The following is a 14,765-nucleotide window of genomic DNA, read 5'->3' on the forward strand; positions in this document are numbered from 1 at the left end:
CAATGGTTCTGATTTTGTAAATACATGTACAGATGTACATGTTTACATGTAATGTTTTTTTTTTAAATTCCACTTTCTGGAGAGCAGAACTTTCCATTTTGCAAACATGGGATATACGGCATGTTAAAGAGCAGATTTTATTGTCATTATCAAATATCTTAACTGATGATAGTGTGATTATTATTGAATAACTCCACTAATGATTGTATAAGATATCTTAATGATGTCAATTGCACTGGAAGTTTTGACCAAGAGAGAAAAACTTAATGAAACTAACAAATTGACTATTACAAAAAACAAAACCAAACTTATCTGAATATTAAACAGGGACCAAGTTTTTGTTAACATTTCTATGAATATCTAAACATGTTTAAATGTTACCCTTTCCCCCAAGCACATCTCCATTACAAGTCTTTACATGTAGCCAGATTGAGAAGCAAAATCGGAGGCCTGTTCAACAGAGTGAACATTTTGGAGCACTGGCCAAAATTCTTTATACAGCAAAGTTCGGTTATAACGAAGTCACTGGGACCTATGAAATTACTTCGCTATATCCATAATTCGTTATAACTATTAAACAAATTCATTATATTTATATAGATCCAAGATGACTTTGCTCTATCTGTGAATTCGCAATATCCGTGTTTGTACTAAACGAGTTTTACTGTACCTCCAATAGAAATGTTGGTCAGTTCTTGCTCTGTTGATGAGGCCTCAGGTTTGTGTTTTGATGATGTTTAAGCATCCAACAATAACAAAGATTTTGTTTTGCATGTGATTGAATGTGTCAAATAAATGTTTTTTTGTTTTTTTTTTATTTCAATGTTTGTACACCAAGCAATCCATCCAGTGCTCAGAAAAATAATTGGCAGAAGGTTCATTGCTTCTTGTTTTGAACAAATTTCAAGATTCTTGTTTCATTTATGTACATGGAATTTTCTGCTTAAAACCCTTATTGTTATGATTGAAGATGCAATGTCATGTTTAAAGATTTTCATGGAGTATTTTAATATTTATATTGAATTTTTATTATTTGTTATAAAATAAATAGTACTATTGCTGATATTGGCTACTGTTTTTTTCAATGTATATAGATGTGCTTCATTTGAATATGCAAGAGTTACACATAAGAAACTTTTAAGTCCTATATGGCCTCAAGTAAATTCAGATATAATAGGAGGCAATAACTTTTCCAATACGCTCATTCTATTTCCACATTTAAAGCAAAAAACTTGAACTGTAAGTTGTGGTTCTCTTTTCAAAAAATATTTTTCTGTTGAATATTAAGGTCATAAAACAAACAACCCTGAGCTCTGTGGAGTCAAGTATTCTTCAAACATGACCCCGTGGGGCCAAGTTGTGGATTCAAATCTTTTCGTAGAAATAAAGAGGGCAAAAAATCGGTTTAAAAATCGGATGATAACAGCATGGCCAAAATGACTCAGGTTAGCACTGTGGTCCTTGGCCTCTTGCATAAAAAATAACATTAACAGGGATACAATGTGTTAAAGAAAATGTCCACCAATCATATGGTGATTTATAAAATAAACTAGATTGTGAAAATTTGTAATTGTTTAATAACAGCAGTAAATTGGGAAAAATTAAAATTGTAAATACACATCAACAAATTAACAATTGATAACAATGAAGAACAAGTTTTTCCTTCTTACATGAACTAAAATCCACCAAAGGAGAAAGAGAAACTAGTTTCTTTGGATTCCATTTGACTACCACCTGTTTCATTTCCAAACACTGACAAAAAATTGTCACATTTATCTCCCTTAGCAGATTCCCCTCCAAACTGGAACGAATCTCCAAAGCTAAATCCTCTCGGTTCCGCAGATTTTGTTGTGGAATCATCGAAGGTGAATCCTTGTGTGTCAGGGGATCCAGTTGTATTGATATTATAATATAATTATAAAATACCTGAAGATGAAAGAAATTTTCTGAGGACTGGGAAAGCTGAATCCTCTTGATTCTGCAGATTTTGCTGTGGAATTGTCAAAACTGAATCCTTGTGGTCCAGGGGATCCAGTTGTATTGCTCTGAAAGCTGAATCCTTCTCCGCCAAGGTTAAACTCGTTGAATCCTTAGAGATAAAATGATTGTTTTAAGTCATGTACTCTAAAATTATTGTTACAGTGAAATACTTACAAAGAAATACCGGTACTGATTTTTAACAGCAGAGTAAACTGTTTTCGGCAAGCAACACAAAACAATATAAAGTTGTTTTCATATATATATAATGCTATATAATGAATTCACAATATGCATAACACAGGAATATAAATCATCCATAGATGTTATGCTAGGTACCTGAACACTGGTTTGGGCTCCCTTCATCGTATGTGTTGAACTTATTCATACTGAATGGATTTACATTTGTTTCTTGCAGTACAAAAGATGAAGTCTCTGGATTTGCAATCTTTGAGTTAGGATTTGTCTGCAATCAAAAAAAGTGGATGTCAAAACTCAGTGACTTCACTAGGTCTGCATGCATTAAGTATTTCAAGTTGTAAAATGCTCATTGCTCATTGGTTGAACAAGGGGAGTGAAATATCAAATGTGTTTCAGAGAGTAATCCTTCTCTCTGAATGTCTTATATCATTTTATACCATTGGCAAGATAATGACAAAATAAACATCTATTCGATCACCTGACTTTATATTTCTTGTGTTACTTTTCATTTCTTAAAGAAAATCTATACCAGTACATTGTATATATAAAGCTATGACATGAAGAATACTTGAAGGCATATAAGATCTTAATACATGTACAACATGCACTTCTTAACAATTCCAAATGTACAATAAAATATAACTTAAGCTTTTCGTTTGACTACATGAAGCTTACCACTGATGTAGGATTTAACATTGGCTTTGAAGTATAAAGACCAGGTGGAAGGCCTGGGGACTTGTGAAACATCTGAATTCTCTCAGAATGTTTGGCCATATCAAAGGGACTTAATCCACCACTACTTGCTGTAGATCCTTGCAAAGATTCTGGATAGAAAGGAAAGCTTTATTAAAATGCTTTTTGAACTACATAAAATTATATAACGTCTATAAATACAGTATTTTCAGAAGAAAAAAAACCGTAAGAAGCTAGATCCATGTGTGATCAAACACACCTGGTGTAGAACTGGCACTGCTAACATCCCCTAGGGTTGACATCGGTCTATGAGGAGTGGTAGCTGTCTTGGATGGTTCCATCTCTTGCATTTCAATTTCTTCACTTTGAGAAGTTTCAGGTGCAGCCACTTTATGAGGACTAATCTTTGTTGATGTAGAAATTGGATTTCTTTGCTCTACAAAATGATTTTGATCACTCTTAATAATATTTAAGTCAATATTTGAAATTCACATACATTTTCGATACAAAGTTTTGTTACAGGTTTTACCTTTGCAAGACTCTAAAATCTTTGGCCTTTCAGACTGGGCAGTAAGGATTTTAGTGACTTTGAGAGGCATTTTATCATTGGCAATTTCACTGGAACATAGATTTGATTGGATTGTATCTTCACCTTGATGACCAAAGGAAGCCTGTAACTTTTCAACTGTTGTAGTTTTGGCAATTGGCTTCCGGATTTGTTCTGAGCATTGACTGGACATTAGTTTCCCAGCTTTATTTGATGGAACTGTGACGGCTTGACTTATTGATGGTTTTGATAAGGATGGGATATGAAGCTGATGTTTCTTTGAACTGTAACAAAGACAAACACTGTCAAAAGTATTTAAAAATCTAAAACAACACAACAAAAAATATTTTTCAAAAATAATAGGAAATGTGCTCATCTCTATAAATTTACAGATTTAGGTATCTTCACCTGCTTTCAGTCTGAAGTTTTGGACTAGGCTTTGGAGTTGGCATTGCAACTTTTGCCCTCATTTCTGCTAGTGATGGTAGATATGCTTTAGGCATCATTGGACTATTGTGTGGGGGTGGGGCTCTTCTGTCCGGCTTTGATATTGCTGGAATGGTTCTCTGTAATTGGGGCTGCTTGGAAGGAAAACAAGTCGCTGTCTTGATGTTGTCGCCCTGTTCATTGACTAATTGGACCTGTTTATTACAGATCATTACCTCCTCTCCTCTAGGTAGACCACAAGGTTTTTTATTTGGTATTTTTTCACCTGAGCTGCTGCAAAGCATTGGTTCCTCATGACTGTATTGTTGGTTAGCTTCTGATGAACCAGTAGCACAAGGGATTGTTTGAATTCCATTGTGAGATTCTTGAGTAGATTGGGAGTTGTCCGTTACTTGCATTGGGACATCTGATTCATCATCCTCCCTCTGTCTGATTACGCTAGAATTAATGAATATCACAAAAAAATGTTTTATTTATAATTGTGTAATTTGAAATATCTATGGAATTGTAACTTTCAAATAACTTGTATTAGAGGACTATCATTTTTTGAATCAACTTGGAAAAAAAAAGTCAGTCATTTGGATTCTTTAAAGAGGAAGGTCATTAGAAATGTTTAAATCTAATTATTTTACATCCTTTGTAGTTTTATGAATTTTACACATTTGAAACTAACATAAATTTGCTAATCAAAATCTTCAAAGGTGAGGGACAAATTTATTAAGCTAAGCTGCAGTAAATGTCAATTAATGTTCATTCAGATTTGTTCTGACACATCATACATCATATAAAGCAACATTTATGTAAATACCTTATAAGCATGGAATCAGAATGTGTATCAGCAGAGTTTTCTTGTTGAGGACTGGTGGACAGATTTTGCTGCTGGTTACTCTGTGTTGTGTGTATTATGGCCACAGGTTGAGTGTGGGTATGCTTCAGAGTCTGCAAGGATGACAGACACAATACTTAAATACATGTAATATGATATACAATATATTACAATAATACACAAAAATACTATATTTGTATTTCATTCACTTTTATAATATAAATGACTATTTTTGAAATTTTACATATTATATATGTATCTCTGTTATTTAATAAAATATTTTCATAGTTTTGTAATTTTTTTACCATTTGATGTTTCTGCTTTTCTTCCTGTGCTTTTAATAGGTCCAAGATAACCTTTTCATATTCTTTCAATACACTGTTGGTCTCCAGTTTAATTCCAGCTCTAACAATCATTAAGTACAGAAATCTAACTTTTCTTCTAAAATTCATTTTGTAAGAAACCCTTTCAATCAAATTATTTGCCATTGCAATGTGGTTTCATAGCAGAAGTATTTGTCTAAAAGTTGTAAGTATATATACTGATTTATCTTATCTCATTAAGAAAGCTTTCAATTTCCCTTGTACATTGTGAGAAAAAGGATACATTGTTACAGCAAATGAATGAAATCTTCCTACGTCATGGTAACTTGCATCTAAAATAAAGTAAATAATTGAAAGTCATTTATTCTTCAGTCAATAGGAGGACCATCAGGAGTTCCAACATGTGGGAGGATAAAAAAAATCTCTTCAAGCAAAAGTCAAATAGTTAATAACATACTGAGAAAAGATCCAAAAATTCTTAATCTTAACTGGGAGAATGTGTTTTGAGGACAATCAAAATTAAGAGGGCTGAACATATTCTAGCCAAATACTGTAATTCACTTTTGATTTACTAAAACTTATTTTTGTGTCATTTAAGTTGATGAAAATGATGAGGAAGAGAATTGTTATTTTGACTGACTAATCTGATAAAGTCTCATGTACCATGCAGAAACAGGTATAAAATACTATGAAATGTAGCTTCTGAAACACAAATGTGTGACAAACAGGAAAAAAAAGAAATAAACAGACAAACCCAATGATACAAATGTATGTAATACCACTTAAATCAGCCAGTTTCTCCCGTAGTTTTCCACATTGGTTTTGCTCTTGTTTCAGCTGTGCCTCCAGTTGTGCGTTTTCTGCCTGAAGACTGTCCAAAGTCTTAGCCAGAGGAAAGCTCTTGTATTTAGCCTCGTAGTCACTCCATATGTTCTTGTAATGCTCAAGGATTTGGAATCTCTCTTTACTATAAAAACAGCAATTTAAATTATCTATTATGTTGCATTTCTCTCTTAAACTTTGGTTTCTTATTTTTATATTTAAAATCTCCAAGAACATTTTATTCATTAACATTTTTTCAAATTCTTATATAATAATTATCATTATTACATCTTTTGAATTATTTGAATTATTAATATTTGATGTACAATTCACATGAATCATAATACATTTGCCTCTATTTACCTCTCACTTTGTCCTAATTCAAACAGGGCAACATTTTTCTTCTGTAGGGCCTCCTCATGCTCCTTTAAGACAACAGCTGTTTTCTTCAAACTGTCAAAATTAAGCTAAACTCAAAGACACACTCAAAGATTTTATATTGCACAATATCTGAAAAAAAGCATCTTAAAATTTTTGGTGAAATTTTAAAGAAATACTAGAAGAAAGTTGAGAACTTTAAATTTTATCCCAAGTGCTCAGAATTTAGGAAATGTGTTTCTGCAATGTTTTTTGGGGGGTATTATTAACCACATGTTTTTAAATCAAGGTTTATTTTTATATTTTGTTTGGCTATTATTTCACAATAAAATCATAATTTGTAATCCAATTTTTCCAGACATAATTCAAATCTTACTTTTCTACATTTTCTCTATTAATAGTAAATTGTTTGTGAGCCCTCTTTGTTTCTTCGTCAAAGTTTGATATTTGCTCTTGCAGTCTAGTAATGGTATCCTTTTTATCCAGTAAATCTTTTTCCAAAGCTAGAGAAAAAATGTCTTTATTACATGGTAAAACAATAAAAAAGTTTTGTTTTTTTTAAAAATATTATACTTTGCTGTATGCTTCAAATATATTTAATTAACGAGATATTTGTCAGGATAATACCATTAATCTGTTGATTCTCAGCTTCTATCAGCTTCACATATTGCTGGTTTTCAAATTCTGAAAAAATAATAGGTACAGTTGAACTTCCATATCTTGAACATCACTACATCAAATTTCTTAGAACTAGAAGTTCGGTTTACATCCCAAACATTTTTTTTAGATTCTTCATGCATTATTACCTACCAGTAATTATCTTGCACCCTTGATATTTGATACCTCAAGTTTTTTTTTCTCTCAGACCCATCATATTTAATATTAGAGGGTTTCATTGTACTATGTTCTATAAAACTGATCAGTCATCAGTGTTAACTGATGTAAACACGGTGAGGAAGTATGAGCAAACGCCAATCGGTCATTGGATCAGATATGAAAAATATACCCACCAAAGCTCTGGATCAGCTTATCCAATTCCGATGCATTCCCTGTCAGATGTAATGTATTCGCCATTTAATCCACGATATGACTACAATCAACAAAGAAAATTTTGAGATGGTTAACTCTCCACATTGTAAAGGCAAATGAAAGATTACTTATTGCACAACTGTTTCAAAAGTTAATTTTTACAATAAAAAATACTGTTATTCAAATAGTAACGCTGAAAGGAATCCGCTGGTCTTAATTCATGTTTGGCGCTGTTGGAGGTATAATATGAATACTTTTTTGGATCTCGTAACCAGCCTCTATAACCAGGCAGAGCGCATGCGCGCAACAAATTTACATCGAGATCGGAAAACAGAGGAGAGGAAATTCGGAATATATAATGAAAACTAGTAGTGCTATTCTTAGATGCAGAAATTTATGCATAATTCAATAAAATATTATTTAAAAAGCAGAAGAATGATTAAGTCAACTTTGCAATTAGTATTTATTTATTTTTTAAAATCTTTTATTCATTCATTTATTTATTTATTTTATTTCTTTAATTATTTTTTTAATTCTAATAATTAATGAACTATTGAACTAGGTAACTACATCAGGAAATTTATTTGTTTGTTTATTTATTCATACATTCTTTTCTTCATTAATTAATTATTCTAATGAGTAATTAATTCCTCTATTTATTAATAAATTATTCTATTATTTAATTAATAATTTTTTTTATTAATCTATAATTTATGTGTTAATTCATTTAGATTTTAATTTGTTTGTTCATTTCTTTACTTACTTTATATTTTGCTTGATTGTGTATTTTTTTATATTGGTTTCTTTCTTTCTTTCTTCCTTTCTTTCTTTCTTATTTATTTATTCATTTATTATATATTCATTTATTTATTTATCTATTTATTTATTTATTATTTCTAATAATTAAGTAAATGATTGATTTACTAATAAATAGATAATTAATTTATCATATCCATTCCTTTTTATTATTATTTTTTTAAATTTATTTATTTATTAATTTATCAATTAATTAATTTATTTATTTATTTATTTATTTATTTATTTATTTATTTATTTATTTATTTACTTATTTATTTATCTATTTATTTATTTATTCATTCATTCATTCATTCTTTAATTTATTCATTCATTCATTCCTACTTTTTCTGTTATAAACAAGTTCTGTTTATGTATTGCCAGGGTTTGTGTTCCCATCATCATGGTCTGTAATTTGTATCACCAGGGTCTGTATACCCATCACCAGGGTCTGTATCATCTATCACCAGGGTCTGTATACCCATCACCAGGGTCCATATTATCAATCACCAGGGTTTACATACCCATCACCAGGGTCTATATTTCCATCACCAAGGTCTGTATTATCTATCACCAGGGTCTGTATACTCATCACCAGGGTCTGTATACACATCACCAAGGTCTGTATTATCTATCACCAGGGTCTGTATACTCATCACCAGTGTCTATATACTCATCACCAGGGTCTGTATACCCATCACCAGGGTCTGTATACCCATCACCAGTGTCCATATTATCTATCACCAGGGTTTGTATACTCATCACCAGGGTCTGTATACCCATCACCAAGGTCTATGTTATCTATCACCAGGGTCTATATACCCATCACCAGGGTCTGTATACTCATCCCCAGGGTCTGTATACCCATCCTCAGGGTCTGTATACTCATCACCAGGGTCTGTATTATCTATCACCAGGGTCTGTATACACATCACCAGGGTCTGTATACTCATCACCAGGGTCTGTATACTCATCACCAGGGTCTGTATACACATCACCAGGGTCTGTATACTCATCACCAGGGTCTGTATACTCATCACCAGGGTCTGTATACCCATCACCAAGGTCTGTATTATCTATCACCAGGGTCTGTATACTCATCACCAGGGTCTGTATACACATCACCAAGGTCTGTATTATCTATCACCAGGGTCTGTATACTCATCACCAGGGTCTGTATACTCATCACCAGGGTCTGTATACCCATCACCAGGGTCTATATCATCTATCACCAGGGTCTGTATACCCATCACCAGGGTCTATATACTCATCACCAGGGTTTGTTTTATTTATTACCAGGGTCTGTATACCCATAACCAGGGTCTGTATACCCATCACTAGGGTCTCTATTATCTATCACCAGGGTGTATATTCCCATCACGAGGGTCTGTATTATCTATCACCAGGGTCTGTATACCCATCACCAGGGTCTATATTATCTATCACCAGGGTCTGTATACCCATCACCAGGGTCTGTATACCCATCACCAGGGTCTGAAGTATTATCTATCACCAGGTTATGTATACCCATCACCAGGGTCTGTATTATTTATCACCAGGGTCTGTATACCTATCACCAGGGTCTGTATTATCTATCACCAGGGTCTGTATTATCTATCACCAGGGTTTGTATACCCATCACCAGGGCCTGTATAATCTATCACCAGGGTCTGTATACCCATCACTAGGGTTTGTATACCCATCACCAGGGCCTGTAATATCTATCACCAGGGTCTGTATATCCATCACCAGGGTCTGTATACCCATCACCAGGGTCTATATACCCATCACCAGGGTCTTATACCCATCACCAGGGTCTGTTTACCCATCACCAGGTTCTATATTATCTATCACAAGGGTCTGTATACCCATCACCAGGGCCTGTATTATCTATCACCAGGGTCTATATATCCATCACCAGGGTCTGTATCATCTATCACCAGGGTCTGTATACCCATCACCAGGGTCTATATACTCATCACCAGGGTCTATATATCTATCACCAGGGTCTGTATACCCATCACCAGGGTTTGAATACCCATAACCAGGGTCTGTATACCCATCACTAGGGTCTCTTTTATCTATCACCAGGGTGTATATTCCCATCACCAGGGTCTGTATTATCTATCACCAGGGTCTGTATACCCATCACCAGGGTCTATATTATCTATCACCAGGTTATGTATACCCATCACCAGGGTCAGTATACTCATCACCAGGGTCTGTATTATCTATCAGTAGGTTATGTATACCCATCACCAAGGTCTGTATTATCTATCACCAGGGTCTGTATACCCATCACCAGGGTTTGTATACCCATCACCAGGGCCTGTATTATCTATCACCAGGGTCTATATATCCATCACCAGGGTCTATATATCCATCACCAGGGTCTGTATACCCATCACTAGGGCCTGTATTATCTATCACCAGGGTCTATATATCCATCACCAGGGTCTGTATCATCTATCACCAGGGTCTGTATACCCATCACCAGGGTCTATATACTCATCACCAGGGTTTGTTTTATCTATCACCAGGGTCTGTATACCCATCACCAGGGTTTGAATACCCATAACCAGGGTCTGTATACCCATAACTAGGGTCTCTATTATCTATCACCAGGGTGTATATTCCCATCACCGGGGTCTGTATTATCTATCACCAGGGTCTGTATACCCATCCCCAGGGTCCATATTATCTATCACCAGGGTTTACATACCCATCACCAGGGTCTATATTCCCATCACCAAGGTCTAAGACACTAAGTGATACATAGACCCTTGCTGATACACAGACCCTAGGTGATACACAGACCCTAAGTGAACATAGACCCTTGGTGATACATAGACCCTTGGTAATACACAGACCCTCGGTGATACAGATCATTGTTAATACAGACCCTTAGTGATACGTAGACTCTTGGTGATACACAGACCCTTGGTAATACACAGACCCTTAGTAATACACAGACCCTTGGTGATACACATATCCTTGGTGATACACAGACCCTCGGTAATACATAGACCCTTAGTAATACACAGACCCTTGGTGATACATAGACCCTTGGTGATACATATCCTCGGTAATATACAGGCTCTTGGGTGATACATAAAACTTTGTCGATACACATATCCTAGGTAATACACACAAACGCTTGGTGATACGATAACACTTGGTGATACATAGACCCTTGGTGATACACATACCATTGGTGATACATAGACCCTTGGTGATTCATATCCTCGGTAATATACAGGCTCTTGGTTGATACATAAACCTTTGTCGATACACATATCCTAGGAAATACACACAAACGCTTGGTGATACGATAACACTTGGTGATACATAGACCCTTGGTGATACACATACACTAGGTGATACATAAACCTTTGCTGATACACATATCCTCGGTCATACACACAAACACTTGGTGATACATAGAACCTTGGTGATTCACATAACCTTGGTGATACATAGACCTTTGGTGATAAACATAGTGCCCTTGGTGATAGAAACTCTTTGTGAAACACAGACTCTTGGTTTTTGACAGACCCTTTATGATGCACATGCCCTTGGTAATACATAAACACTTGGTGACACATAGACCCTTGTGATATACAAGCCGTTGGTGATACACATAGCCTTGGTGATAGACATAATCAAGGTGATACACAAGACCTTGGTGATAGACAGACCCTTGCAGATAAATAGACCCTTGGTGGTACACATACCATTAGTGATACAAACATTCTCGGTGATACACAAACCTAAGGTTAAACATATACCATTTGTGATACAGATACCTTTGGTAGAATAAGGCCACTTGTGATACACATACACTCAGTGATACGCATAACCTTCGTAATACAGACCCTTGGTGATACACATATCCTTAATGATACACAGGCCGTTGGTGAAATACATATTTTTTATGATACATAGACCAAAAATTGGTGATACATAGACCCCTAGTGATAAAGACCCTGCGTGATATATAGAGTCAAAGACTCTTGTGAATACTGAAACTCTTGACAGATCCTCTGCAATGCACATACTCTAGCTGATATTAAAACCAAACTCTTGTAAATCAAACTCTTGGTGATAGACCCTTGATGATGCAGAGAAACAAATGATCGGTATACAGACCCTGTTCATAAGTATGCAGATCCTCGTACGTGAAAGGTAATGCCAATCCTGTATACAGATATGCAAACCCTGATGGTTGGTAATAGCTAGTGATGGGTATATAGAACCTCGTGATAGAATATAGAGACCCTGGTGATGGGTATACAGACCCTCATAATAGATAATACAGACCCTAGTGATGGGTATACAGACCCTGGTGATGGGTAAACAAACCCTGGTGATGGGTATACAAACCCTGGTGATGGGTATACAAACCCTCGTTATAGATAATACAGACCCTGGTGATGGATAATATCATAATACAGACCCTGGTAATGAATAATACAGACCCAAGTGATGGGTAAACAGACCCTTGTTAGAGTTATTACAGACCCTGGTGAAGGGTATACAAACCCTGGTGATGGGTATATAGACCCTGGTGATGGGTATACAGACCCTGGTGATAGATAATACAGACCCTGGTGATAAATAATACAGACCCTGGTGATGGGTATACAGACCCTGGTGATAGATAATACAGACCTTGGTGATTGGTATATTAACCCTTGTAATCGGTATACATTACCTGGTGATAGATAATACAGGCCCTGGTGATGGGTATACAAACCCTGATGAGAGAAAATACAGACCCTGGTGATAAATAATACAGACCCTGGTGATAAATAATACAGACCCTGGTGATGGATAATACAGACCCTGGTTATAAATAATACAGACCCTGGTGATGGATATATAGACCCTGGTGATGGGTATATAGACCCTGGTGATAGATAATATAGACCCTGGTGATGGGTATACAGACCCTGGTAATATACATGGGAATATACACCCTGGTGATGGGCATACAGACCCAGGTGATAGATAATACAGACCCTGGTGATGGGTAAACAGACCCTGGTGATAGATAATACAGACCCTGGTGATGGGTATACAGACCCTGGTGATAGATAATACAGACCCTGGTGATGGGTATACAGACCCTGGTGATGGGTATACAGACCCTGGTGATAGATGATACAGACCCTGGTAATGGGTATATAGACCCTGGTGATAGATAATACAGACCCTGGTGATGGGTATACAGACCCTGGTGATGGGTATACAGACCCTGGTGATGGGTATATAGACCCTGGTGATGGGAATATACACCCTGATGATGGGTATACAGACCCTGGTGATAGATAATATAGACCCTGGTGATGGGAATATAGACCCTGGTGATAGATAATATAGACCCTGGTGATAGATAATACAGACCCTGGTGATGGGTATACAGACCCTGGTGAGAGATAATATAGACCCTGGTGATGGGAATATACACCCTGGTGATAGATAACAGTGAAACTGGTGATGGGTATATAGACCTTAGTGATGGGTTTGAGACCCTGGTGATGGGTATACAGACCCAGGTGATGGGTATACAGACCCTGGTGATAAGTATGCAAACCCTGTTGATGGTAATATACACCCTGGTGATGGGTATACAGACCCTGGTGATAGATAATACAGACCCTGGTGATGGGTTTACAGACCCTGGTGATAGGTATACAGACCCTGGTGATAGGTATACAGACCCTGGTGATAGGTATACAGACCCTGGTGATGGGCATACAGACACTGGTGATGGGTATACAGACCCTGGTATTGGGTATATAAACCCTGGTGATGGGTATACAGACCCTGGTGATAGATAATACAGACCTTGGTGATGTGTATACAGACCCTGGTGATAGAAAATACTGAGCCTGGTGATAAGTATGCAAACCCTGGTGATGGGTATGCAAACCCTGGTGATGGGTATACAAACCCTAGTGATATATAAAACAGACCCTGGTGATGGGTATATAAACCAGGGTGATTGGTATAAAGACCCTGGTGATAGATAATACAGACCTTGGTGATGGGTATAACAGACCCTGGTGATGGGTATATAGACCCTGGTGATGGGTATACAGACCCTGGTGATAGATGATACAGACCCTGGTGATGGGTATACAGACCCCGGTGATACAATTACAGATCATGGTGATGGGAACGCAAATCTTGGCAATACATAAACAGAACTTGTTAGGGCCCCGCAAGGATTTGCGGGTGCCCTATAGTAATCACTCTGTCTGTCTGTCCGTCCGTCTGTCTGTCTGTCCGTCTGTCACTCTTCCGTCCACAAATTTTCTGTTTTTTTCTAATAACTTTTTTTATGGTTGCCCAATCAAGTTTAAATTTGGTATGGTTGTTTAATAGGCAGAAATACATATTTTGATGCTAAGTTTGATTCTCTATGTCTTCTAGTTTGGAGCTCGGGTGGTGGGGTAGATTCCTTAACTATGCATAAGAATGAACGTGCAACTTTTTTTATGGTTGCCCAATTAAGATCGAATTTGGTACGGTAGTTCAGTAGGCAAAAATACATATTTTGATGCTAAGTTTGGTTCTCTATGTCTCTTGGTTTGGAGCTGGGGTGGTGGGGTAGATTCCTTAACATTATAAGAATGCATTGGCAAAGAGAGATAACTGCTGAAGATGTTCCCATTCAGTAAACTGAATGCTACTAGGAGTCCCATGAGATTAATTAGCTTTC

General features: G+C 36.1%; 1 protein-coding gene across 1 annotated transcript; it reads right to left on the reverse strand.

Annotated features, from left to right (window-relative positions):
* Window positions 1-1,554: 1,554 nt before the first annotated feature.
* Window positions 1,555-7,298, reverse strand: LOC134252019 (uncharacterized). Its single transcript, XM_062734438.1, has 15 exons — window positions 7,225-7,298; window positions 6,842-6,898; window positions 6,591-6,717; window positions 6,200-6,289; window positions 5,794-5,981; window positions 5,298-5,346; window positions 4,997-5,096; window positions 4,674-4,804; window positions 3,827-4,303; window positions 3,401-3,702; window positions 3,131-3,307; window positions 2,854-3,002; window positions 2,317-2,443; window positions 1,954-2,089; window positions 1,555-1,901 (listed from the first exon to the last, which is right to left on the reverse strand). Exons 1-15 carry the CDS (start codon window positions 7,286-7,288, stop codon window positions 1,676-1,678), a joined length of 2,400 nt encoding a protein of 799 aa, XP_062590422.1. The 5' UTR covers window positions 7,289-7,298; the 3' UTR covers window positions 1,555-1,675.
* Window positions 7,299-14,765: the final 7,467 nt, after the last annotated feature.

Source organism: Saccostrea cucullata, unplaced genomic scaffold (assembly GCF_032062105.1).
Source record: "Saccostrea cucullata isolate Sc308-1 unplaced genomic scaffold, CSIRO_AGI_Scuc_v1 ctg6, whole genome shotgun sequence".
Lineage (NCBI taxonomy): Eukaryota > Metazoa > Mollusca > Bivalvia > Ostreida > Ostreidae > Saccostrea > Saccostrea cuccullata.

What these genes read in the sequence shown, in the direction of transcription:
- LOC134252019 (XM_062734438.1), bottom strand. Translation starts at nt 7,288, where the DNA reads ATGGCGAATACATTACATCTGACAGGGAATGCATCGGAATTGGATAAG. An exon ending in TAAGCTGATCCAGAGCTTTG is followed by an intron (nt 6,899 to 7,224) that starts GTGGGTATATTT and finishes TTATTTTTTCAG; the next exon opens with AATTTGAAAACCAGCAATAT. An exon ending in GATTTTAGAGTCTTGCAAAG is followed by an intron (nt 3,308 to 3,400) that starts GTAAAACCTGTA and finishes ATCATTTTGTAG; the next exon opens with AGCAAAGAAATCCAATTTCT.